Source organism: Myxocyprinus asiaticus, chromosome 1, assembly GCF_019703515.2.
Source record: "Myxocyprinus asiaticus isolate MX2 ecotype Aquarium Trade chromosome 1, UBuf_Myxa_2, whole genome shotgun sequence".
Classification (NCBI taxonomy): domain Eukaryota; kingdom Metazoa; phylum Chordata; class Actinopteri; order Cypriniformes; family Catostomidae; genus Myxocyprinus; species Myxocyprinus asiaticus.
Genome location: NC_059344.1, coordinates 2,956,449 through 2,983,251, shown reverse-complemented (window position 1 = coordinate 2,983,251; position 26,803 = coordinate 2,956,449). Strand labels below are relative to the sequence as shown.

At 36.2% G+C, this 26,803-nt stretch overlaps 1 protein-coding gene across 2 annotated transcripts in view; it reads left to right on the top strand.

The window, feature by feature from the left end:
* Positions 1-2,511: 2,511 nt before the first annotated feature.
* LOC127441949 (calsequestrin-1-like) overlaps positions 2,512-26,803 on the top strand; it is a 35,314-nt gene continuing 11,022 nt past the window's right edge. Inside the window, exons 1-6 of one of the 2 annotated variants that reach the window (XM_051699549.1) lie at positions 2,512-2,927; positions 19,878-19,910; positions 23,860-23,953; positions 26,196-26,296; positions 26,376-26,487; positions 26,596-26,669. In XM_051699549.1, the coding sequence (XP_051555509.1) occupies positions 2,691-2,927; positions 19,878-19,910; positions 23,860-23,953; positions 26,196-26,296; positions 26,376-26,487; positions 26,596-26,669 (651 nt within the window). In that variant the 5' untranslated portion in view covers positions 2,512-2,690. The remainder of the gene's footprint in view (positions 2,928-19,877; positions 19,911-23,859; positions 23,954-26,195; positions 26,297-26,375; positions 26,488-26,595; positions 26,670-26,803) is intronic. The other variant, XM_051699559.1, reaches the window with a different exon arrangement.

Below are 26,803 nucleotides of genomic sequence, written 5' to 3'. Positions count from 1 at the left end.
GGCTGTTCACAGAGTGCTCTATCCAAGCATGTTAACAGAAAGTTGAGTGGAAGGAAAAAGTGTGGAAGAAAAAGATGCACAACCAACCGAGAGAACCGCAGCCTTATGATTGTCAAGCAAAATCGATTCAAGAATTTGGGTGAACTTCACAAGGAATGGACTGAGGCTGGGGTCAAGGCATCAAGAGCCACCACACACAGACATGTCAAGGAATTTGGCTACAGTTGTCGTATTCCTCTTGTTAAGCCACTCCTGAACCACAGACAACATCAGAGGTGTCTTACCTGGGCTAAGGAGAAGAACTACTGGACTGTTGCCCAGTGTTCCAAAGTCCTCTTTTCAGATGAGAGCAAGTTTTGTATTTCATTTGGAAACCAAGGTCCTAGAGTCTGGAGGAAGGGTGGAGATGCTCATAGCCCAAGTTGCTTGAAGTCCAGTGTTAAGTTTCCACAGTCTGTGATGATTTGGGGTGCAATGTCATCTGCTGGTGTTGGTCCATAGTGTTTTTTGAAAACCAAAGTCACTGCACACGTTTACCAAGAAATTTTGGAGCACTTCAGGCTTCCTTCTGCTGACCAGCTTTTTAAAGATGCTGATTTCATTTTCCAGCAGGATTTGGCACCTGCCCACACTGCCAAAAGCACCAAAAGTTGGTTAAATGACCATGGTGTTGGTGTGCTTGACTGGCCAGCAAACTCACCAGACCTGAACCCCATAGAGAATCTATGGGGTATTGTCAAGAGGAAAATGAGAAACAAGAGACCAAAAAATGCAGATGAGCTGAAGGCCACTGTCAAAGAAACCTGGGCTTCCATACCACCTCAGCAGTGCCACAAACTGATCACCTCCATGCCACGCCGAATTGAGGCAGTAATTAAAGCAAAAGGAGCCCCTACCAAGTATTGAGTACATATACAGTAAATGAACATACTTTCCAGAAGGCCAACAATTCACTAAAAATGTTTTTTTTATTGGTCTTATGATGTATTCTAATTTTTTGAGATAGTGAATTGGTGGGTTTTTGTTAAATGTGAGCCAAAATCATCACAATTAAAAGAACCAAAGACTTAAACTACTTCAGTCTGTGTGCATTGAATTTATTTAATACACGAGTTTCACAATTTGAGTTGAATTACTGAAATAAATGAACTTTTCCACGACATTCTAATTTATTGAGATGCACCTGTATATATATATATATATATATTTATATATATACACACACACACACACACATAGAACATTTATGTCTCTATGTTCCAAAGAGCATCATGTGTGCTTTAGTTAGCAAGGCAATCTGACCTTTTTGTTTTTTTGCGATAAGGACCAGATGACTGTACATCATCCCGCTTATAACATGGTTACTTACCAAATGAATAAATGAATGGCCATTAAATATATATTTGAGTTGAAATTATTTTATTAGCTCACTAATAGATTTTGCAGAGTGGTACAAGAAGAAGGAAAATATGACTCACAATACCCAGATAACCTGTCTAATATCACTTAATCCACAGATGTTTGATTGTTATTTTGAAATATTAGACTGCTAGATAGCGTAATTGACCAATCAGAATAGAGTATTCCTGAGAACTGTGTAATAACTGTATTTTGGAATACACGTTATGCCAAACTTATCATAATTGGGGAATTATTTGTTTGTATCATTGGGCTGTACTTCTCACTTCCCTCTATGGAGTCATCCCACCATGTACAGTACAAGACTTTGTTGGTGTTTGCCTTAGCCAACTAAATCAGGGTGACACTGGACACTTCACTACAGCTCTGCCATGAAGCACACATACATCAGGGCAGCCATCTTGTTGCCACTATCCAAACAAGTCCTTATTTTTAGTAAGGGTCAAAGCCCTCAGCAAAACTTAATATGGCAGTGGAATTCTGTTGCCCTCCCTTTCTGGTTCCATAATACCTGCCTCTCTCTGTCACTGAAAGGAAGACGTGTCACTCTGTTAAGAGATTGCTATTCTATTTAGCTTAATTTTGCTTGGTTCCGTTTAGTCTGTCTAGTTTCGTTTAGCTTTGTTTGAATTTATTTAATTTCGCTTAGCTTTGTTTTGTTTACTTTATTTTGGTTTTGCTTAGCTTTATCTAGTTGTGTTTGCTTTTGTTTAGTTTCATCTTGTTTGGTTTGGTTCAGGTTAGTTTAGTTTTGTTTACATTTGTTGGTTTTATTTACTGTAGTTTTGTTTAAATGTCATAGTTTCTTCCAGAATTGTTTCTTTTCACTTACTTTCAGATGGATTTGTGAGGTTTCTTTTTGTTTTGTTTAGTTTTGTTTATTTTTAACTTTTGGTTCACTAAATTTGAGTTTGTCGCCTCCAGCAGGTGATAACTTGTCATCTTTGAATCCACCCAATTTAAGAATTTCCATCACTCCCTAGAGGTGGCCAATCACACTGTCTCCATTGCCTTGATTATGCCTAACTGTACCCATAGCATAGCCATGTCCAAAGTTATATCCACTCTGCACCTCACACCCCACCCCCAAGGGCATCAGCTAGTCAGCTTGTGCATGTGTGTTTTTAAAAGGGAGAGTGAAGAGCAAGTCTTGCTCTTCTCTGGGTGGCGGGCACATGAATTGGACCTTGTTCCTAATAGTTTGACCTTAGTTGGGAACAAAGTAAAATCAAGAAATATTTTAACTTTATCAAGTGGGACATCAAGGTGAAATGAGTTGGTGTTTGGTGCTCATGGGGGTTCTGCTGACGCTTGGTTCTCTGTGTTGGGGAGAGAAGGGCCTGGAGGTCCCTGAATATGATGGGCAAGACCGTGTCCATCAAATGACCAACAAGAACTACAAGTCTGTGATGAAGAAATACGATGTCATGGTGATCTACTTCCACAAACCTGTTGGCGAGGACCGCATATCCAGGAAGCAGTTTGAGGTGGAGAAACTTGCTTTGGAGGTACGTGTGAAATGAATGAAATGGGAATTGGGAAAGATCCAAGTGGGTGTGTGTGTGTGGATTGATTGGGTGTCCGGGGAGATGAATCCCAAGGAGGCAGGTAGGGTTCGGATCTCTGTCCAACACCACAGTCTTGGAATGATGGAGGCACCCCCGTATATCTGATATTCCTCTGATGTGGACTATTGTCAAAGAAGAGTACTTAAATTCTGACTTGCCAAATGAACCATGAGGCAAAATGCCAGTTTAGTCATGGGTCACAGATGCCCCGAAAAAGATCAGTGAGTTCCTATGTGGGACAACCGTGCTCACTTGCATGTTTTACAACAAATGCCATAGTTACAAATCCCAGACAAGTTGGCCCATGAACTGGAGAGGTACTGAGATCCCCAATGACCATTGTACCCTTGAGTGACAGTCTTATGGTAAGAAAAATATAAGGTTGCTTTCACACTAAAAAATTTGTTGCAGACTTGAGTCCATTTGACATAAGAGTCGGGTCTACACTAGTAAACAGCTTCCGCTGGTACCCAAGGGGGTACACATGTTGATGATTTGTACCGCAGATCAGTTTAAAAAGTACAATCTGAAAAGACACCAGCTGGAGCATGGTAGTGGGTAAAATAAATCTTGAATTCGGACCAAGCAGTCAAGCCAAGTGTGAAAACAACAAAAGTTTAGTCAAAAGGTTAGAGTTAGGCTAGGGTTAGCCGACAGACTAATACCCAACTACATCTCTTAAAAACAGCAGTTTAGACATGTAGCCATATGTTAACAAGTATTCTTTCCTACAGTTTGGAATAGAAGTGAAAATGTTAACGGGAGGTCAGCTAGCAAGCTTCCTCGTCCCTGCCATTGTAGGTGTTGATGTTTCAGAGCATTGCAGTGTCTTCTTACAGAACAGCTGAGCTGCTGTTAGTTATTCGTGGGGCTGTAGGACACTCAGCAAAATAAAAGGTGTCCAGGGGTGGCATGGGGGAGTCATAGGGTATAGCTCAACAATCTTAGCAATACAACCAGAACTCCTCAGCAAACACACCTGGAAGTTAGTATATAGAGCTCCTAATTAGAGATTTGTTAAACTACTTGTATACTTGTCATTGATGGTTGTGCAAGTTTTTAAATAAAGATGGGCTTAATAAAACTAGCTATGGATCCTTCTGAGAGCAAATTACATGAAGAAATGGCCAATGCATACTAAATGGTGTTGCAAAAAAATTTGCACAAATGTCTCTTCATATGTGGTAAAACATATACATATTGACTATGTAGGTAGACTCTACCTTTGATCTTTTTATTATTTATGGGTATTTGTATGCAGTGTTGTTCTGTCAAACATTCAAATTTGTACATTTGCATAGACACAAAAACTATATCTACCTTTTACATTTTAACAGCGTTAGAACTGTACAAATGTTCATGAATCCTGTGAAACTGTGTTTCACTTATATGTCATACTTGTTGGGCTTTGATGATAAATGAATTTGGCCTTACAAAGAGGGGAAATTATACTTTTATTAGTACAATTTATTTGGATGTTATTTTATGCATAAATAAAATTTCAGTCATGACAACTCTCGGAATGATTTAACATGTTAATTTGGGTATGACATATTGATAGGGATATTGGTCTTGGCAGACTAGATCAAGTATGAAGACTTGCTACTGCTAAAAACATCCAGATCTAGACGTAGAGGTGGAGGGTTTTAAAGGGGTAAAAATGGCTTATCTGCAAAACTGAGCAATTTCAATGTTAAAGAGTGATGCAAGTTGATTGGCTAACAGGTTACAAGTCAAAGAACCTATCAGCTTGCACCATGTGAGCCCATTGGTTTAACAGATCACATGTGAGCGAGCCGATTGGCTAACAGATAACAAGATCAAGGAACCTATCAGCTTGTGCCAAGTAGGATTTTCATGCCTACACTTTGGTCATTAATTAAAAAGGTCTTTCTCTGAAAAAGTTTCTTATTCATTCATTGATGAATGAAAGTCCCACTATGGGATTGTGTCTGAATATAGAAGTTGATAACCTACAGTGGTATACTTGTAAAGGTTCAGGGAACTTGTTTTCTGACCAGCTGTCAAAGGATTCATGAGAGTTTGTATGTCTCTAAACTGAAAAAGAAAGAAAACAAGGCTTTGAGGGATGGAAGTCTGTGTGCAATATGTTCTATCAAGGTCCCAGATTACGGCTAATTTTCACAATTGACGAGTCGCTTCACAGAAAAGAATCAGACTTCCCATCACTATAGTTAAAGCCTTAAGAAACAGTGTAAGAGCACTCATGTACAGTCTCCCATGTTCCTTTTCTGCCAGCTAAATGTGTCTCCTGTCTTCGGCATGGCTTCAACAGCGAGACAGAAAGCATCATTGTCTATTCTGCCTGATTTGCCTCTTCATCAGCCTGTGACATCTGAAAATACTGCACAGTCAAACCCTTAAGCTATCACAGCTCTGTCATGGTTACCAGAATGTCATCAGAGACCCCCATAGAAACTCCCTGCTAATAAGGCAATAACTGAAATGGCATTAGTGTCGTGATTTCTGGATTTTTCTTATAAGCTGGCACGCTATGAGACAGCAGGGTAATACACATAGCAGGGCAAGTGCTTTCCAAATCTGACTGCGCAAACAAATTTAAACCAGTCATGCACACTAGGGTTTTGAAACAAAAGCAAGAGACTTTCCGTCCTGTTCTAAATCAATTCCAACACTAAAGTTCCTAGAGAGTCTCAAATCGATTCTCAGTATGTTTTGACCGCAAGCAGCTGTCTCACTATTATGTAACTTTAAAATGGATAGCCCACAGATGTCATGGTAAATAAAGCTCTTTCCAGTGTTGTGGCTGTAGGAACATGTGTGTCCAGTGTGATGGAATCTACATTCACACTGTAGATAGCCAAGCTACAAGCAACTCTAAATTTAAAGTAGTTAAAACTTCAGTAACGCTTCCATTCTGAAAAATGAGTTAGCTACTGTAGTAGTAGCTACAATACAAGCTACTAACAATAAGTATAACTAGATAGAAGCTAATCGAAAGGGTAATGGCTTTTTAAATATAGAACTATGCAAATTAGCATTTTCCATATGTAGCAGTAGCCTACTTAAATGGCACAAAAACAGTGAGTATCTCAGTTATGGTTACAGCTTTTCTCCCTAATTTGGCATGCTCAATTCCCAATGCACTCTAAGTCCTTGTGGTGGTGTAGTGACTCGCCTCAATCTGGGTGGCGGTGGACGAATCTCAGTTGCCTCCGCGTCTGAGACCGTCAATCTGCGAATCTTATAACGTGGCTTGTTGAACGCGTTACCGCGGAGACGTAGTGCATGTGGAGGCCCACACTATTCTGCTATCCACGCTATGGTTTCTATAATAATTGTACTGATAATTTTACTGATAAATGTAGTTAAAGGAATAGTTCACCCCAAAATTATAATTCTCTCATCATTTGCTCGCGCTCATGCTGTCTCAAACTCAAATGACTTTCTTTCTTCTGCAGGACACAAACTTTCAAGCACTAAAAAGGTCATAAAGGCAGAATAAAGGTAATCCATAAAACTTGAGTGGTTTACCCCATGTCTTCTGAAGCAATACGATTGGTTTTCTGGTGAAAACAGACCAAAATGTTACTCTTGACATCTGCAGTCTCCTTGTGCAATCATGATTGATATATAAGACATTTATTGTTATAAATAAATAAAACCTAAAAAAAAAAAGAAAGTTCCTAGAACATTAGGAGCTGGTTTCTAAAAAAGAAAAAAGAAAATAAATAAAAATAACCCAATGGGAACCATTCACTAACGTTAGGCGAACATTCTGTTTGCTGGGACACACCTCATTGGTTTTTATGCCATGACATTTGGTCACAACACACCCAAGAACCAGCTAGGATTGATGTTATTGACGTGTCAACATATTTATCTATATGATTTATTCAATGATTTGGTTTGATTTAAGAGTGAATAATAACTTACATTTCAGACTGCTGATCATACAAAGTGATCATATGTCTTCAGAAATCTTGGAAAATGACGCACAAGTTGCATGGACTACTTTTACTGGGTGCTTTTTTAAGCTTTAAAGTGAGTCAATCAATTTCTATAGTGTGAAATCAGTGATCGTGACATTCTTAGAGACATATTTTCTTTTGTGCTCTGCTGATGAAAGAAAGATATGAGTTTGGAATGACATGAGGATGAATAAATGATGGCATCATTTTCAGTTTTGGGTGAGCTATTCTTGTAAATAACTAATTCATTCAGAAATAGTTTCTATGTAAAACTGGAAAATGTTTGTGCATGATGATGCATTTAAATGATAATATTCTAAAATGCAGTGAGATTTCTTTTTTATAACTTTAGATATCAATATCTTTCCTCCATGACAATTACAACCCCCCTATGTTATAAGAACTGCTGTGTGTCAGCAATGTCCGAACCAGCTAAATTCACTGCCAGAATAGCTGCTGCTATCTTTGGGACTGACTGCTAGTAAGTAATTTTAGCCTAGTATGACCAATGTACTCACTTCCTTCTGACATTCAGCCACGCTGCCCTCACTTCTGTGGTTCACTCTGTCCTTGAAAGTTTCGTCTCTTCCCTCTTATCCTCACTTCCAAAGATTTTTTCTTTCTTTTAATTATCGTTCTTCATGCTAATAATTTTAGCACAACTGCGTTTGTGTTCATGTTAAAAGTACACCCTCTAGTGGATCTGATGGGCATTGAATTATCATAATAGATGCATTAACAGTAGAACTAGCCTATCACGATAAACCTTACTGTAAAATACAAAGCTTTCCTTGTGATTATAATCATTACGATACTAGTTTGAGTGATCCCGTCACAAACATCTGTTAACGGTGGTCTAAGACTGTACTGTGTTCAGTAAGGCACTGGATTTATGTGAGGTTTTGAATGAGAACTGTAGTGTTCAACAGAACCCAATCTTCCCCAGTCTAATTTTATTAATGACTAATCTGCTCTCTGCGTAATGGAGGGATATAGTCATATCTCTTATTCATGTAAGAAAATTACTTTTAAGTTTAGCAAAGCAAAGTGCCTTCTGAAATATTCAAAAGATGGGTGGTCTGGATCAGTGAATTAGCACAGAGAGATGGTGTATGAGGGTTCAGACAAAACAAAAAGTCTAAATCTGAGTCATTACACTGATTACATGTGTGGGATGGACTCGCCATTTTAGACATCTTAATGCATCTTACATTCATTGTCAATTCAGCCATGACTCAGCATAAGTATTAAAGGTTACCGGTAACTCACTGCGATGATGCATATTCACCTAAAATAAAAAGATGTGGACTTGTACCTTTTTGGCATTATTTCCTTACAAGCTTTCAGCAGTTTGAATGCAATGTGCTATTAAAGAGTGCAGTCAAACACACATTCCCAGCTAAATAAATTTAATTCCATATTTTAGAACTGCCTTAGGAGTGATTAGTTTTCCATTTTAACCTTTTGGTTGTGCTCTTCATAACTGGAGATGAACATAAAGCAAAGAAGCATCCAATCACTTCCCAATGGATACAATCAAGTTCCACCCAACATTTGTGAATATTGAATATGCTGGTTTTAAGTCCTGGAATTATGCAACATTTAGTTCCAACACTTGAGTCTGACTGGGCGATCGGTGTTTCAAGAGTGCTGATATACAGTCCAACAGCACTAGGACACTTCACTATTTGTAACATTTCACTTCCCTGTGTTTAGGGCTGTCACGATTATGAAATTTGTCAAACAAATAATTGCGATTATGGCGATTAATTGTCAGTTTTAAGGGTGTGACGATTAATTGTCTCTTTAAGTGTTTTCACGATTAATTGTTATATAAATTGTCATAGAAGTTACACAGTTACAAAGTTGGACTGAAGTTTAACATCTGGAAGACCAAACTGTTGCGAATAGCCACAACTGACACCCAGCCGTTGCTTCTAGATGGGGTAGTCATCGAAGACGTTGAGGAATTCTTTTATCTCAGCTGCAAAGTGACCAAAAACGGTGGAACTGATGTTGACATTGGCAATCACATCAACAGAGCTCGCCAAGCCTATTTCACGCTGAGCAAGCTGTGGAGGTCATCTACCATATCCAACAACCTGAAGCTTTGCATTTTTGGTTCTTGCGTAGAGAGCGTGCTCCTGTAAGGCTGTGAAACGTGGGTTATCACACAGCAGAACATCAAACGTTTGCAAGTGTTTGTCAATAAATGCCTTCAGCATACCCTACATATCTTCTGGCCCAACCGCATCTCAAACCAAGATCTGGTTTAGCTCACCTGTAAAAATGCAATGGCTATTGAAATCAAGACTAGTCATGCACTCCGTTGGCCTTTAAAAGACATCGCCAGAACTGCACTTGATTGAACCCCCAAGGCAGTCGTAGACCTGGGCGACCAAGCAACACATGGCGCTGAACGGTAGCAAAAGAAGCTGAAGGCAATGGCAAAAAATGCACAGATTTTTAAAGGTGTGCTTATTTCTGCATGTGTGCTTCATACACCTTAAGAAGTTATTTTTATTTAACTTAAAATATATAAATCAAATGATAAAATAGGGATATATGGTTTCCTTTTAAGGCTTTAAAAACTTATGGATGAAATGAAAAATAATGTTTTAAATATAAAAATATTTCTAAACTAAAAATATGTCTCTCTTTTTGGTCAACTTCAGTTTTGGTCAATTTTACATTTACATTTGTTTTTTTGTTTTTTTTTACTGAATTATATATTTTTATAAAAGATAAAATATAATTTTTATATATATTTCATTATATTTATATAATATTACTATTATGCAATAGTAAAATATTTCTGCCCTAATTTCTTCACTTTCACATGTTATTTCAATGCTCTTTAATTAAGCCCATGAGCCCTTATTTGTCATGAACCAAACTTTGAGATTTCCTTTCATCATTTCATCACTCCACAGACACAGAATAAGCGTGCGTCTCCTCCTCTGTGTCACTGCGTGTCATTAACACTGGGTGTATGAACCAGGAACTTTTGCCATTACACGATCATCAAAAGTGAAACCGAAGTGCTTTGCATTTACTATCTAAGTTTATACTTGATCGTTTATATTTTCGCGGGAGTTTGGAGCCTCTACTGACAGCGCGCACATCAGAGCATTCTTCACTCTTCTGGAGAGGAGCTGGTTGATGTCCGCGGTGCGGCACAGTAATGCTCGGACTCGGTGTTCAACTGAATGACACACAAACATGCCGATCATGACATTTATACAGTATATTCGATTAAAATTCCCCTTTTTGGGCATTAAAATGGGATTGGAATTAGAATGCCAAATAATCGCGGTTATCTTAACCACGGATGGATCAAATAACCACGATCAGACGGTTATTAGTTAATCATGACAGGACTATCTGTGTTAAAGATTTCCAAATAATGGTAGGCAGGGGTGTAGATTCCAGGGGGGATGGGGGGAGGTAAACCCCCAATAATCAAAACAAGCAAGTACTTATACATTATACCTTGATCAATGGAAACATGTAAATGTTTCACACTGCTACCCCCCCAATGATCAAGCCAAATCTACGCCCTTAGTGGTAGGGATTTTGATTCGTTCAGTGACCATTTCTGCACATCGCATATTTACTCCAGTGGGTGGCGACAAATTTGTGTCTTTTAAGTTATGAGTGTGTCATTGACTCCTTCTTTAAAAAAAACAAAACAAGAGTTGCTCACGACTGAAACAATGGCAGTAATTGAGAACAATTTGTTCAAAAACACAGATTTGTGACAAACAAAACACCACTAGTTGGAAACCATAGAATGAGTGCAGTTCAGACAGCAAGTTTTGCTTGATGCTTTGACTACTTTTGGAACTATTTTCACTGGCAGAGAAGAAATGTACAAATGAACTGGCCAATTTTTGTCTGAAATACAAATCAATATTATTTACTTGATTGTTGATCTGTTCTATCACTACAGTTAAAGCAATGTCACATGTGCAATCGTGCTGTTGTGTATTAGCGGGATGTACAGAAGATAAATGGCAAGATATATGGAACAAAGCTCCTAAAGTTCATAAGGAGAAATAAAAATGAGACAATAATTACATACAGTAAAAGTATAGAGCAACTAATCTAATGATGTGTATAGCAGTTTTGATAATTTGGTCTTTTGTTACATGAGCTCAGCCTTAATTACAGTCCTGCCTTAAATGCATTTTAAGGATGCATGTAAACAGTCATTGTCTCAGATCGCTGTGTTGTTGTTTTGCAGTTCAAGACCCGCTGTCTGAATTTTTCATGCTCACTCAGTGCAGTCTTACATAATCTTTGTGTGCACTGAGGCAAACATCTCTTATTAATGCTGGACCTACAGTCTCACACCGCAGGCTGTTTTTTACAGACACAAATGGAGCCTTTTTACAGCTATATCAAAGATCAGACCATCATGACAATTTCATCTCTCATTTGTTGAGGTGTTGACACAAGAGGTTTTATGGGGAAAAACAAGCCAATCTCACATGTCACCCTTTCTGCAGATATATGAAGATAATTGAGGTGCTAAATATATTTGTATTTGAATTATACAGTAGATGTGCAATACACAATGCTTTGGATCTTTCAGAGTATGTTTTTTGGCAAATTAGGTGGATGCTGCAATCAGTACTGTTACATAATTCCCCTGATAATTATGTCATATATTTCCTTTCAAAAACAAGGGTAGAGCGCCATTCAGAATTGAATTGAGAATGCCTTTTAAATTCCAGTTCAGTGTTTTTTGAAATTTGAATTTGTGTAGCAAACAGGGTGCATACTTTGAGGACATACTTGAATGAAATTCAAATTTATAAGTGTTGTAAGTGCAGTTTTAAAAATTCACTCAGCAGTACAAAAAACGGGAATGGAATGGAAAAATGGAATTCACAAATGTATTATAATACTTGTGTGGTTATAGTTCAATATATTATATAATCATTATAATTACGTAATCATGTGAAAAACCATTGAAAAATCTAAACATTTGTGAACTGCTCCATTATTTTAAGCCACATTGACCCAGAATCACATTTTGAGGTAATAGTTTATCTTTCTATCCCAAACCATTGCCAAGATCCCTGATAGCATGCGTACATCACCCAGAGGTCTATGTGATGTGTGTGTTTACATCTGGAAGACGTATTTTTTACATTGATTGCTTTTTAAGTGTTTTCCATGAGCTGCTCATCCACACTGAAACATATGAAAATGCTTAAATCCCGTTACTGCGTATGCAAATAATCGTCATTCCATGTATGGTCTGAAAAGCAATTGTCTTCATGTTCTGTCACTAGACAGTAATTCCAAGTAAACTTCAGTCACCTTTGAAGGAATGCAATGTTAAGGATGTACAAAGTAACATTTACCTTTAACAATGGTATCAAGTGAATATCAGACACAACAGCGCCGCTATAACATGGGCCGCCATATTGATTGTTTTGGTTGAATGGATCACATGACTGCATCACATGACATCAGATATATCTGCTTTCCCTGTCTACACTACAACGTGAAGGCAGCGTTTTCAGATTTATCTACTTGGGAGAGCGTTTTTGAAAAGCTCCTTTTTCGCTGACAAAAACGCAGTCTCAGTGTGAACGGATGGCCAAAATATAGAGAAAAATATGTGTTTTCAAATGAAAATATATTAGTGTGGACGTGGCATAAGATGTTTCCTCTCAGATGTCAGATGTTTCCTCTCAGATGTCATTCAGCAGATATCTTTCTGAAGTTTATGTATTAGAATGTTTGTAAATTTGATCTTTTTAACCCTTATGTTTAACCCAGGTCATTTTGACCTGAATGACTTTTTTTATTACACTTTTATTTATTTATTTATTTATTTTATTTTATTTTTTTTTTACTTAATCCAATTGGAATAAAATTCCTTAACTTTGCTCACATATGATATCTGAAAACACACACAAAAAATTGGCAATTTACTTTACATTTATGTGGTTTTATTACACTTTGTTACACTTGTGTTCCCAGCCAAAAATGACCAGCCATTGGAAATGAATGGATTAGACAACAAAATACAGGAATATTAAGTGTTCAGGAGCTTCCCAATCCTTTAGATGAGCGCATATGTGGATGTGTTTGCACACACAAAGTTCTCGGACATGTGCACACACATAACACACACATACACACACACACACATACACACACACACACACACACACACACACACACACACACACACACATTGTGTGTTGAGCGCCCTCTTGTGCATCAACTTTCCATGTACACTCTTTGAAGAATATTTCAAGATCTACTTATCTTATTATGTTGTGTTTGGGCTCGTTTGAATCAGGATAGTCTGCTGTAAGTTATGATATGTCATTGTCTATGTTATGTATGTTTCAGGAAGTAATAAGGAAAAACGTGACAAAAAGGCACTCCTGTTTATTATATGTATGTGTGTCAGTGCAGTTTGGGATCAGCTATATGCATTGTAAAGTCCAGATTCTAAGTTTTAAAATGGCACCTATTTTTTTCAGATCAAGAAAGTGATTATTAATTTATTACAAAATTATTGTATAAAAAACAAAGGGAGAGTCCCCCACTGGCCCAGTATAAGCTCAGTTCAATTAATCCTTCTATCAAAAAAAAAAAAAAAAAAAAAAAATAAAAAGATCTAATGAAATATCTTGTGATAATATACAGTTGTGCTCAAAAGTTTGCATACCCTGGCAGAAATTGTGAAATTTTGGCATTCATTTTGAAAATATGACTGATCATGCAAAAAAACTGTCTTTTATTTAAGGATAGTGATCATATGAAGCCATTTATTATCACATAGTTGTTTGGCTCCTTTTTAAATCATAATAATAACAGAAATCACCCAAATGGCCCTGATCAAAAGTTTACATACCCTTGAATATTTGGCCTTGTTAGAGACACACAAGGTGACACACACAGGTTAAAATGGCAATTAAAGGTTAATTTCCCCATGGCTCAGTATCTAGCCTGCTCAGTGCATCCACATGAGAGCTAACAAACTCATTGACTATTTATACACAGACACTAACTGCAATTTAAAAAGCCACAGGTGTGGGAAATTAAACTTTAATTGCCATTTAAACCTGTGTGTCACCTTGTGTGTCTGTAACAAGGCCAAACATTCAAGGGTATGTAAACTTTTGATCAGAGCCATTTGGGTGATTTCTGTTATCATTATGATTTAAAAAGGAGCCAAAAAACTATGCATGATCAGTCATATTTTCAAAATCAATGGCAAAATTTCACAATTTCTGCCAGAGTATGCAAACTTTTGAGCACAACTGTATGCAATATGAAAGATTTATAAACAGTCTTAGTGAGCCAGTCATTTTTGACGGGGAACACAACATGTGTTAGCACAAAACAAACAAAACACAAGGGTCAAAATGTTTAGCAGATGTTGATTAGAATGTGATGCTTACCCTTTTAAACAGACATCATAATGCAGGTACACTGCTCTTGCATATTCAGTGTGCACATGTGCATATTAATATAGCATATCTATTTTATCTATTTTATTTAATCTAGGTTTATAATTTATTGTTATTTATTAATTTGCCTATGAATAAATTAACAGGATTTTTACATTGTTTTAACAGTATTGAACTTAGTTTAAAGAAGAATTCCTAATCAGATGAGGAATAAATGTATTCTACACATCAGGGAATACATACACACTAGCAATTGAATTGCAATTCAGTAAATTCCTCTACCTGTCTCCCTTTCTTTTTTTTTTTCTCTACCTGTCTCTCATATTCAAATTCAAATTCAACACCCTGTGAATTAAAGAATTTAAAGGGAGGCAATTAATTTTCTGTTCATATTGCTCCTGTATTGCATGTCATAGCCTACAGTATCTAGGTTGTCTAGTGAAAGACTCTTCATAATTTGAATTTGTAATCAAACTGTATTATTACCATATTCACACATTTCATCCAAAATTTAGTTACAAATCAGAATGAATTGGATGCATCCAGACTCCATAGAGGTTTTCTGAATGAGCAATCACTTCCAGGCAGACTCTACAAACACAGCCTCATGTGCTTTTTCTCTCTGTTTCTGCCTCTTGTTGCTGCCGGAAACAGTTAAATGAGCAGCAGGGACTCTGAGTTTTGAGCTGAATCAAACCATTAAGAGCACGTGCATCTCATAACCATACAGACTGCACTACAGCTCAGCTGGGATCTGGGGCGGAAAGACGCTTGGGGTCTCACAGAAAGTCTACAATCTACTGCCAGTCCTCAGTTAGTATTTAGACTATCACCATAAAATCTGGTCCACAAAGCAACTTATTCTGACCAAGATCCGCCCGCTTAGACAGGAAGAGAAATGTTGCATGAGCAACCACTCACTGAGGATACTTTTCTGACAGTTATAGAATATGTTATAATGCATGGAAGTGACACAGATTTACTCTACCAGTGCTCGGCTATCCAGATTAGTATTGTTTAGTATTTGTCATACTTAGAAATGGACCATTTATCACAGGTTTTGAAATGACATACTGTACGTCAGTGAAATTGGCCATACTGCGTATCTGCACTTTGGTTTTTGACTCTTTAGTGGTTTAGAGATTTCATGTCAGGACAGCTGCAACCTTTCCTTGTTGGTGGTAAATTCAGTCAAGAAGATGTCGCAAAAACCGTAAGTCAGGTCAGTTAGAAAAGACATTTCCAGAACAGGCTGACTGTGTTTGATGAATGTAGCTTGAGTTAGTGTTAGTAATTTTGGTGTTGGTTTAGGGATTTTGAAAAAAAAAAAAAAAAAACAACAACAATTAGTATACAGAGCATGAATGTGATGAGGAAGAGGGCGGGGCTGGGCCGTGAGGATACACAGCCGTCCCAGAATTAGGCTAATCAGTCGGGAGGGGGATAAAGACGAGCCAGAGGTGCCAGTTCAAGAGAGAGAGAGAGACACGCGGCCGTGTTGTGTGTGTCTGTGTGTCTTTATGTTTTATGTTGTTTTAAGTTAATTTATATCATTAAACTTTACATTGACTGTTCAGCCGGTTCCTGCCTCCTTGCCCATCTCTTACCCCGTTACAGTGAATTACAGATTAAACTCATCATTGGCATGCTGCGTTTGTGCAAAATATAACTGATGTACCAACACACCAGCGACCCACACAACATATGCTGAAGCCCAGCAATGATGCAGTGCTTTCAGGATTATTTTTATGAGTTTAATCTGTAATTCATGCTCCGTAATAATAATTGTTACATATTACCCTAGAACGTTTAGATGTTCAACACTGTGTTCAAATGGCAGGATTGTGCATTACGTCTTACTGAAATTTTGATGCTAAATTTTGTGACCGTGAAATTAAAAGCATCCTTCTTTTTGAATGGCCCTTTTGCTTCTATCTACACCATAACTCAACTTTTATTTGGTTCGATTTTTATTTTATTGATATTACATAGCAAACTCCAGTCGTAATATCTCATTGCGGTTTGTGCAGCATTTGAAGGGTGGAACACACCGTCCTTTGCCTGGATCAATTTATGTGCGCTGCTGTTTGGAGCAACGAGAGCACCTGTGAGTGCAGTGGCAATGAGTCACATGTGAAGTGAGGTGCTGCTGTACATGAGTCATCAGAACTCAAACAAGCAGACTGATAAAAACTGAAACACAAGCAGGGTCACCAGACACGCAGGGAGGAAGTAACTCCCCTATGGAAGACCATTTCCGACACATGAAAAAGTGCTATGGTAAGTCATAAATATGAGATATAAATTCACATTTTTGAGATAAAAAGTAATAACTATGAGATACAAATTCATTATTTTGAGATATAAAAGTCAAAATTATGAGATAAAAATTGCATTATGAGATAAATATATCATTAATATAATTATTAGATTAAAAGGTCAATTTGTTAGATAACAAAGTCATAATTATGAGATAAAAAGTCAAAAATTATGGGATAAAAATTGCATTATTTTTAGATTAAAAAAGTTATAATTATGAGATTACATAAATCAAAATTATGAGATCAAAAAGTAATAAAATTGATATACAAATTAATAATTTTCAGAAAAAAGTCGTTATTGAGATATAAAAGTCAGAATTGTGAGATAAAAAGTTATAATTATGAGAGAAAAATTGCATTATTTTGAGATTAAAAACCCATAATTATGAGATTAAAAAGGGGAATTTATGAGAGAATTTTTTTTTTTTTTAAATTATGAGATAAAAGTTCTTTGATTTAGCATCTCATAATTTTGATTTAATCTCATAATTTTGACATTTTTCCTCAAAACTTTGACTTATTATCTCAAAATTATCTATTTTATTTATTTATTATGACTTTGTTGTCAAAAAATGACTTTTATTTCAAAATTATGAATTTCTATCTCCAAATTCTGACAATTTTTGATTATATATTTTTAATGTGGCAGAAATGGTCTATCATACTCAAAACAGAAGATATGTCAGACGGTAGCTGTTGACTTTAAGCTTCGTTCACACCAGCAGTGATTTTATTGTTTGATGTCACTGTATGTCACTAACAGGTTTAACCTCTGGGTAGTACCATGGCACGTTTTAGTGTTTTTTGTTAGTGTAACTATAATTAAATCATTTGAGCTCTGAACCAAAAGGTCACAGATTTAATTGACATTTTTCGGTGGAAGCTTAGAAATGGAAATCAGCTATTATTCCTTACAGTTCTGTGATTTCCCGAACCCATTCGCTTTTGAAGTGAAGGTCAGACCTCTGCAGTTGTGTTCAATTTTACAAACAAGGGAACATTCTTGATGGGAAAATTAGACTCGGGGATGACTCTTATTCACATATAAATCACCATATAAAATAATATCGCTTGATTTCGACCTCTCGCTGATCTCTGCGCTCCTTTCACACAAAACTTTTATGATTGTGTCAAAATGTTCCAAGTGTTCTTGGTGTTAAATGAGTTCACCGAAATGTTTTTCAGAGAGTTTGTAAGCGTCTGTCTTTCTGAACACATGCTCTCCATTATTAATCATAGCTGAGTCATTTCAGCTGTCATCTTTTCACAGCTAAACACACTGCAAATCAACTATCTGTAAAGCAACATTCATTTTATAAAGCAGATTAGCTTATGCACACTTCACTAGTGACAGGTATCAGACAGGGTAACAAAACGTTTTCACTTTTAAAAGCTATTCAAAAAAACTGAGCACTTAATATCTACCACATTTAATATAATAGAAATAAATATAGTTATTTCATCTAAATACACAGATTCTTTAAATGCCTGTCAATGGAGAAAAATTTATTTAGAACCAGCTGGTGGCATCTTACGGCAGGGGCTAACTGGACCACCCAATACTTGGACCCCTGGTTTCATGTGGCATTGTCATTCTAGAGAGCAGGGTTGTCACGATTCTTCATACCAATTTCGATAGCACAAAAAAAAAAAAAAAAAAAAAAAAAAAAAAAATTATATATATATATATATATATATTTCTATTCTGTTTAAAAGTTTAATCAATTTCATCATCAAAATAGTGTTTAAGCAAATGAATGAATAAAACTTTGATTAGAGGAAAATAGAACAATTACTTTTCAACATACCATAATATATATATATATATATATATTTTTTTTTTTGTTGTTGTTGTTGTTTTTTTTTTTTTGATCAGTTGAAGTGCTTTAGTAAAGATCCACACCTCATCATGCAAAACAAAAAATTGGTCTTATTTTTGGTCTTAAAGCTAATAGACATGGATAAAAGCCACAAAACTAACTTGATTTCATGGAGACTTTTAATTAGGGACATCTGGATACCAATACTGGTATCAGAATTGGTTCCGATACCACGCTTATGTACTTATGTGCTTATATATTGTAAAAATGCTCAAAAAACTAACACATACCATCTGATGTACGAATGTCATTAGATAAAGGTTCAGCAGACAAATTTAAATCACATTATGTCCTAGTGAGGTTATTTAAGCACAAAGGCTGCGATTTAATGAATAATAAATATATAGTTTGCATTTGCTGCTCGGTTCAAATGGGAATGTTTGTGAACGTGTGGAGCCGGTGCTGTGCAGACAAAAAGACACAAAGTGCTCAAACCTTTTAGAGATCCTTGACTCATAGATGTAAAACACCATCATGAGCATTGCACGCTCTGTTTGTAGCAGATGACTGTGAGCAGAGCGCTGATTCACTTTGTAGCGTGAGGCACATACAGACTACATATTTATTTAATTAAATAGCAGCCTTTTGTGGTTTAATAAACAACATTGTGTCACAGTAACCTGCTTTACAGGAAGTGAGAAGCTAACGTCAAAACACGAAATGGAAAGGGCTTCAAAATAAGAGCTTCTGTCAAAATAAAAGCTCAATTTAAATGGAAAAAAAGTCAGACAGAAATATATCACTACTGTATAGTTATGTAAAATTCACTGTAATACTACTACAACTAATAATAACTATTATTATAAATAAATAGTAATTGTATTATATTTAAGCAATATCTCACATCTGTGAAGCTCTGTTATAAAGCACTTTATTTGATAAAAAAGAACTCCAATGTTTGATTTTGGATTGTGCGGTGAGGTTCTGTATAGAAATAATACAATATTATATTAAAAATTAATTGTTCTATTTTCATTTGATTAAATCATCTATTTAAACACTATTTTGATGATAAAATTGAAATAAACTATTTGGAATTCAGAGAGAAAAAAATAAACGAAACTTGTACTTGTTCTAAAAAATAAATAAATAGTATCAGGACATTCCTACTTTTGATGGATTTGAGAACCCAGTCTAGAAGCAGAGAAACATATTTCTTCAAAGGTGTTTCAGATTAAATGGAGCGTCTGTTGGATGTCTCGTCTCTCTTTCTATTATTTAATTATGACTAAGAGTACTTATGAATAATTCTGGGCTGAAATCTAAAGAGTCACCTGACCTCTCTCTACAGTTGCTAACAAGCCCTGCCGCCCTGACCTATCAGGTATGTTCAGGCCCTCAAATTACTTTTGGTTTTGTTTTCTTGTTTTTAGATTTTTTCTCTTTCTCTGTTTTTTTCAAGTCTGGCTTTTCACTAAAGCTTCATCCAAAATATCTGAACGGCATCCTTCCTCCTTCTCTAGGGCTGCTCACTGTCCATACTTAAGTCCTTTATAACATACAGTATGAACGCTTTGTAAGATCCATGGAGAGAATGAATGATGCTCCTTCAGGCGTGTTGGATGTGGCCGGTGAGAGCTGTCGCAGTGAGTTTTACTGGACAGTGCTTCCTGTGATGTAGACCAAATACAAGTGACCGGCTACTGCAATTAACAAATCTGTCCACTTATTCATCTGTTCATGAACGCATTGCCTTCCCTCGAGAGGAGCAGAGCTTGTCCTACTGTCTTCAACAAGAGCAGGTTGCATTAAATGCTGACATTTTGCTGTCATTCGGGAAGACGGGGACAAGCTCTGATGAATTGAGGGATTAAAGCTGAGATGACTCGTTGTGACTGATGTGGCTTTAAATAAACTTGCTGTGTTTTGTGCATTTGTGTTCTGGTTTATTGCAATCAGGGATGTTAAAGGAATAGTTCACCTGAAAATGAACTATTTACTCATTAAGTACTCATCATCAGGCTGTTATTTTCCATACAATGCAATTTAATGGGGACTAGGGCTGTCAAGCTCCAAAAATGACAAGAAATGATAATAAAAGTGAGCCTGATCTCACGAAAATTATGTGACTGTGGCAACATTTTTTTTTTAAATGACATTATGCGGTTCATTAGAATTATCACTGCAGTTCTGAGGTGAAATGTCCACTGAGTGGCGCTAAAAGCGAGTGAAACGTTCTCCCAAACAGATGAGGTTTTTAAGGTTAATGCCCTATTGAGTTTCAAATCAACAAAACCCTCCCTACCCTAAACCTTAAACCTAACACATAGTGTCATTAAAAGTAAATGTGAGATAAGAAACGCAATTCGCTGAAGCAACCACGTCATTTTGTGGTGCTTCTATGACACTTCTATGGCTCATGTGTCGACTTGCGTGCTCTTCAGGACTCGTATCCCAGTCCTTTACATCACAAGTACAGTGCTCTATCAGTTGAGCTACTGTACAGGTTGTTTGCACTTGAACAAGCTTGTAAATGTACAGTAGTTGGTTATGTAATGCAAACGTTAAACTGTTTTGCTGTACGAGTCATGCGCTATAGTAAGTGTTTAGATGTCATGAGATAGCATAGTGTGAGGAACACGGTGAAAAGTAAGTGAAATGAACTGATAATCTGCCATTTTACTTGCGATTTGTTGTAGCGCCTCTTGTGTTCATTTCACCAGGAAACTACCACGATACGTAAAACGAGCCACGTAAAAATTATTTTGCAAAATGTAGGTATAGTAACTTGATTCTATGAGACCAGGTTGATATAAATAGTCCATATGATTAGGGCACTATATTCCAAGGTTCCTGAAGTTAGACGGTAGCTTACTGTGAGGAACAAACCAAAATTTAAGTCTTTAATCACTGATAATCTCCCCTTCCACCATGCTTGTCAAATCTGATTCACGCTTGTGCATTGTCAAACTTGCCTCATTTCTTGTGGTTAGAAGAAATGCTGTAGATAAAGTGCATTAATTCAATTAATTATATAAAAATAAGTAAAAAGTAATGCAATTAATCATACCCTGTGACCTTATGTCAATTCTGTAATAAAGAATTTTCCAACGAGCGGAGGTGTCACCTTCATGTTTTTGCAAGTCTCAGTCAGCAGGGGGCAGTAAGCGCAACTCCAGCTGTACAGGCAATGCACAGCTGTACACACAACAAACCAACTGCTGGTCGGAGCAGAGTGCAGATGTCTCGAGATGTGTTTTTTTTATATTTCAAACTACATTTAACTTGACACAGCATCCTAAAAACACAGTGTTAATGGCTAGAGACGCTGAAAAGCAGTGAAACATGACGAAATCACAGTGAGACGCTCCAAAAGCATTCTCTTATGCGTTTGTACAGACGGAACGCAAGAACGCATCATGTACGGCCCAAGTCTACCTCGGACAGACTGAGAAACTAAATTGTAAAATGGATTGAAGCTAAAGCTGAGCTGAAGGTATATAAGTAGATGTGATGTTTTTGTTCGTGGTCATTTCAGGCATGTGTTTGTATACATGTGAAACTGAACATATGCAGTTATATGGAGGACAGTGTGGAATGTGCATCATTTCTGTTGATAGTGTGTCGTAGCGTGTATTGGCGTGTCAATGTGTGTATGTTTATGTATGCTGTACATTTGCACCTGTTACCCTGTCTCCAACCTTTGACACACCCCCTGCCCTGATCTTGGCCTCCCATTGGTCAAATAAGCTGTCCATCTTCAGGTGTATTTTGTTTTTTACAGAAGTAGAAATTGCAGGGCAGTGCTGCTGGCTTTTTGCTTTTAAAAACCTTGAGTCTTGTTGTTTGGGCTGTGAGCACACACAAACGCACGCACGCACACACACACACACACACACACACACACACACACACAAACACACACTTCAGTGGGTCACTGTGTTTAACGGCTGCAGCATAGAATGTCCTATTCTTAAGGGACAGCATGATTATTAAAGGGATTGTTCACCCCAAAATGAAAATTCTGTCATTGTTTACTCACCCTCATGTTTTCCAAACTTTTACACCTTTATTTCTTCTTTGGAACACAATAGGAGAAACACACTGAAGAATGTCCTGGCCACTCTTATCCATATAATAAAAGTCAATGGGGACTGGGGCTGGCAAGCTCCAAAACAAAAAAGACATCATAAAAGTATCCTAAAAGTGGTATATATGACTCGTGCACTATGTTCCAAGTCTTCTGAATCAAAATAGTTGCAACTATGTGAGGAACAGTCAGAAATTGAACTTGTTATTCACTGAAAATCTTGACATTTGATCTAGCTCTCTTTCAGCATGTTCTGAGTACATGAGAGAAGTAGCGATGTCCAATTCGTAAACAAATCATGCTGTTGAAAAAGTTGATTTAGTTCACAAAACTTGATGGATTTGTTCTCAAATTAGACTGATTTGGTTCTTACATTCAATTAACATCCAATAGTGTTGGGTAAGTTAGTCAAAATAAGTAATCCATTACAAATGACCAATTACTTCTCTAAAATTGTAATCAGATTGCTTTACTGATTACTTAATTGAAAACGTGATCACAGTACTATAATTACTTTTAAATGAATTAAAAAAAAACTTTTCATGGAAAAAATTTTTTTTTCCACTCAACAAATTAAAAATAATGTCTACAATATATTTCCTCCTTGTTCATTGTCACACACACTTCAGTTGTCAAAGAAACACAAATAGATGTACAAATGAACACATTTATATTTTAAATGTAATATACATAATATTATTTTAGAAATATGCTTAACAGAAGTAATGTACTTAAAAGTAGTTACTTTCATTGAAAGACTGTAATCTGATTACAAGAGTTTTAAAATAACATATTACACTACTTTTTTACCTTCTATCTAAAGTCTCTAAGAACTCTAAGTTATACTCAACACTGTTAATAATGAGTTCAGTTCTGATCTGTTCTGCACACAAAGCTTTCATATGACTTCAGAAGAAATTGACAACTTCTATGCTACATTTTAGGTGCTTTTTTTTTTTTTTTTTTAACTTGACAGCCCCAGTCCTCATTCACTTATTTAAAAAAGAGTGATAGTCTTCAAAAAATAAAATGTTGTGTCTTACTACGGAATTAAGAAAGTTATGGGTATGGAACAACAGGAGGGTAAGTAAATGTTATTTTTGCGTGAACTAATTTTCCTTTTTTTTTTTTTTTTTTTTTCTGAAGGATTGAACATTCTGCATTAAGATGTTTTTAGTCTGTGTTTAACTCTGGTTTAAGCGCTCCCTGACAAAGTAAAATTAACTCTTTCCTGTTTCTGCAGCTCGCCGCTCAGGTGCTGGATGATCTTGAGGATGAGGACATTGGATTCGGCCTGGTGGATTCAAAGAAAGACATTGCTGTTGCTAAGAATCTGGGTAATCTCTTACCCTATAACCTGATAACTGGATATAAAATCCATAATCTTTCATTTTCAATCATATTAGTGTAAAACAATTCCCTTCTTCAGCTTCCAATGGCCACTATTCTGAACAACAAATCAAAATAAATGTTTCATATCACAGAAATTGTTCTTTTGGATAAAGATAATAATGTTATAGTCAAGCAAACTTCGTCTTCATGCCAAAGCTTCATAAAGTATTGTATTTCAAAAGCCTGCACTCTGATATCACTTCATAGAGGACAGTTTCCTTCACACATTCTGTACATACACAGACTCCTTAAGGTGAATGTGGTTTTGGACTTAAAATATGTAAAAGCTTGCTTGTGCTTAATGTGATTTGAACACAAGTAGGACAACATCCTGGATATTGCAAACAAAAGTGGAAACACTTTCTCGATTTGGTAAACTCTTATCTGAGTGGCTGATGCTTTTTTGTTCTTTTTCTGCTCTACAAAGCAGCAAAAACCATAGGTACTGGAGACATCAAATTTGGCAGAGTGGTCCAAAATCCCCTTTCGGTTAATGGCGCGAGTGCATTGACCAGGGAAATAAAAAATGGCACTCCTTGTCAAAAAGTTTGCCGACCCCGGTCTAGGAGTTTGAAAGTAAATTTTTTGAAACCTTAAAATGGCGGACGTAATCCCTACAAATGTCCGCCATTTTGAGTTTAAAAAAATACATATATTTTTTTAAATTCCTCCTTAACTATAAGTCCAATTTTCGTGAAATTTTGCAAGTATGATCTAGAGACCCTTATGTTAAAAAGTTATCAAAATAATTTTGATTTGTCAAATCATTCAGAAGATATGGTTGGTAAGTGAATTGGGCCACGGCCAAAAAAGTTATTGGCTTTTTGTTTTTTATAAATTAATTGACAAACCAAAATTATTTTGATAAACTTATGTCATTAGGGTCTCCATATGATACATGCAAAATTGTGTGTATATAAGACAAATGGTCTAGAAAGAGTTCAAAAAGTAGATTTTTCTGAAAACATAAAATGGTGTATGGAATCCCTACAAGGGTCTGCCATTTTGAGTTTCCCAAAAACATACTTTTTCAAATTCCTCTTAAAACGTAAGTCCAATTTTCCTGAAAATTTGCATCTGTTTTCTAGAGACGCTTATAACAAAAAGTAATGAAAATAATTATGATTTGTTAAATTATTCAAAAGATATAGGTTGGTAAGTGAATTGGGCCATGGCCAAAAACTTAATTGGTAAAAGTAAGTTATTTTGATATATATGCAACATGTTATGTTTTTCAGACAAATGGTCTAGAAAGAGTTTGAAAAAGTAGATTTTTCTAAAAATGTAAAATATCTTACAGAATACCTATAAAGGTCCGGCATTTTGAGTTCGGCATTTCTGAAATACATACTTTTTCAACTCCTCATAAACCATTACACCAATTCTCCTGAAATTTTGCATGTATTATCTAGAGACCCTCATGTCAAAAAGTTGTCAAAAGAATTTTGAATGGTCAAATAGATATAGGTTGATAAGTGAATTGGGCCATGGCCAAAAAAGTAATCTTCTAAATGATTTGACAGATCAAAATCTTTTTGTCTTAAGGGTCTCTAAATGATACATGAAAAACATTTGTGCGAATCGGACCAACGGTCCCATTTTGAAAAAATAGATTTTTCCAAAAACTCTGGTAGACGGAATGCCTACAGAAAGTTATCTCTGTGAAATAGTCTATATTTATTTTCTGCTCTGCACTGTACTTAGAATCTCTACACATTTTATGTGTGTTTTCTGTACAATTGTTCACAGTAACTGCCACATCATTATTTAAATTTTGTTTTTTTAAATTTTTATTATTTTTTTATTGTGGTATAAATTATTTTATATGAAACTACCACTAAGTGGCACATAAATAAACAAAACTTTATATGCCAAATATATGGCCGTTCCTGAATGAGTGGGGGTTCTTGACCAGAATAAGGTGTAATGTGGACCATATATTTTATTCAAAGGTCTGGCTACACAAGACTTGGCTTTGGGATAAGGTTTGGGCTATGACTGGTTAAAAGAAATATAGTTCAAGGAACAATAAAGGATATGAATCTAGGAAATGTTCTACTTGGGTAAATCACATTGTGAAAATGTTTTATATAGTATCCAGTCTAAGATCTGTTGAATGACACAACCAACAACATGTCCAGACATTGAAGCAGAACTTTTCTAAAGGTAGACATTGTTTTTGGGCAGGTCTGAATGAGGTGGACAGCATCTACATCTTTGCTGATAACGAGATCATTGAGTATGATGGAGAGCTGGCGGCTGACACACTGGTGGAATTTCTCTATGACGTGAGTGATCATGAATCATGATTATACTGTAAATCACACACTTACAGTTTATTGATTATTGACTGAGGTCTTCTCTCAGGTGATTGAGGAACCTGTGGAGATCATCAATAATGAGAGAGAGCTCAAAGGCTTTCATAACATCGAGGAGGATATTAAACTGATGGGGTTTTTCAAAAGCGAGAAATCTCCACGTTAGTATGCCATTATACTTGTACCATACGCAATCATTACGATATTTTCAAAATTCAGTTTTAACAGATTTAACAACTTTATCTTGTATATTTTTGTTGTTACCTAAGACTTCATTGAGTATGATGATGCAGCTGAGGAATTCCACCCCTTCATCAAGTTCTTTGCCACATTTGAACCAAAGGTACCTCATTCATTCACTTAAATAGGGAAATGAATATGTGACTATGATGCCTGCGTATCTGCAGATTTCATATATTAATTGTCAAGTAAATACAGAAGATATACAGTTAATACACCACACTGTTGAATTCTTCA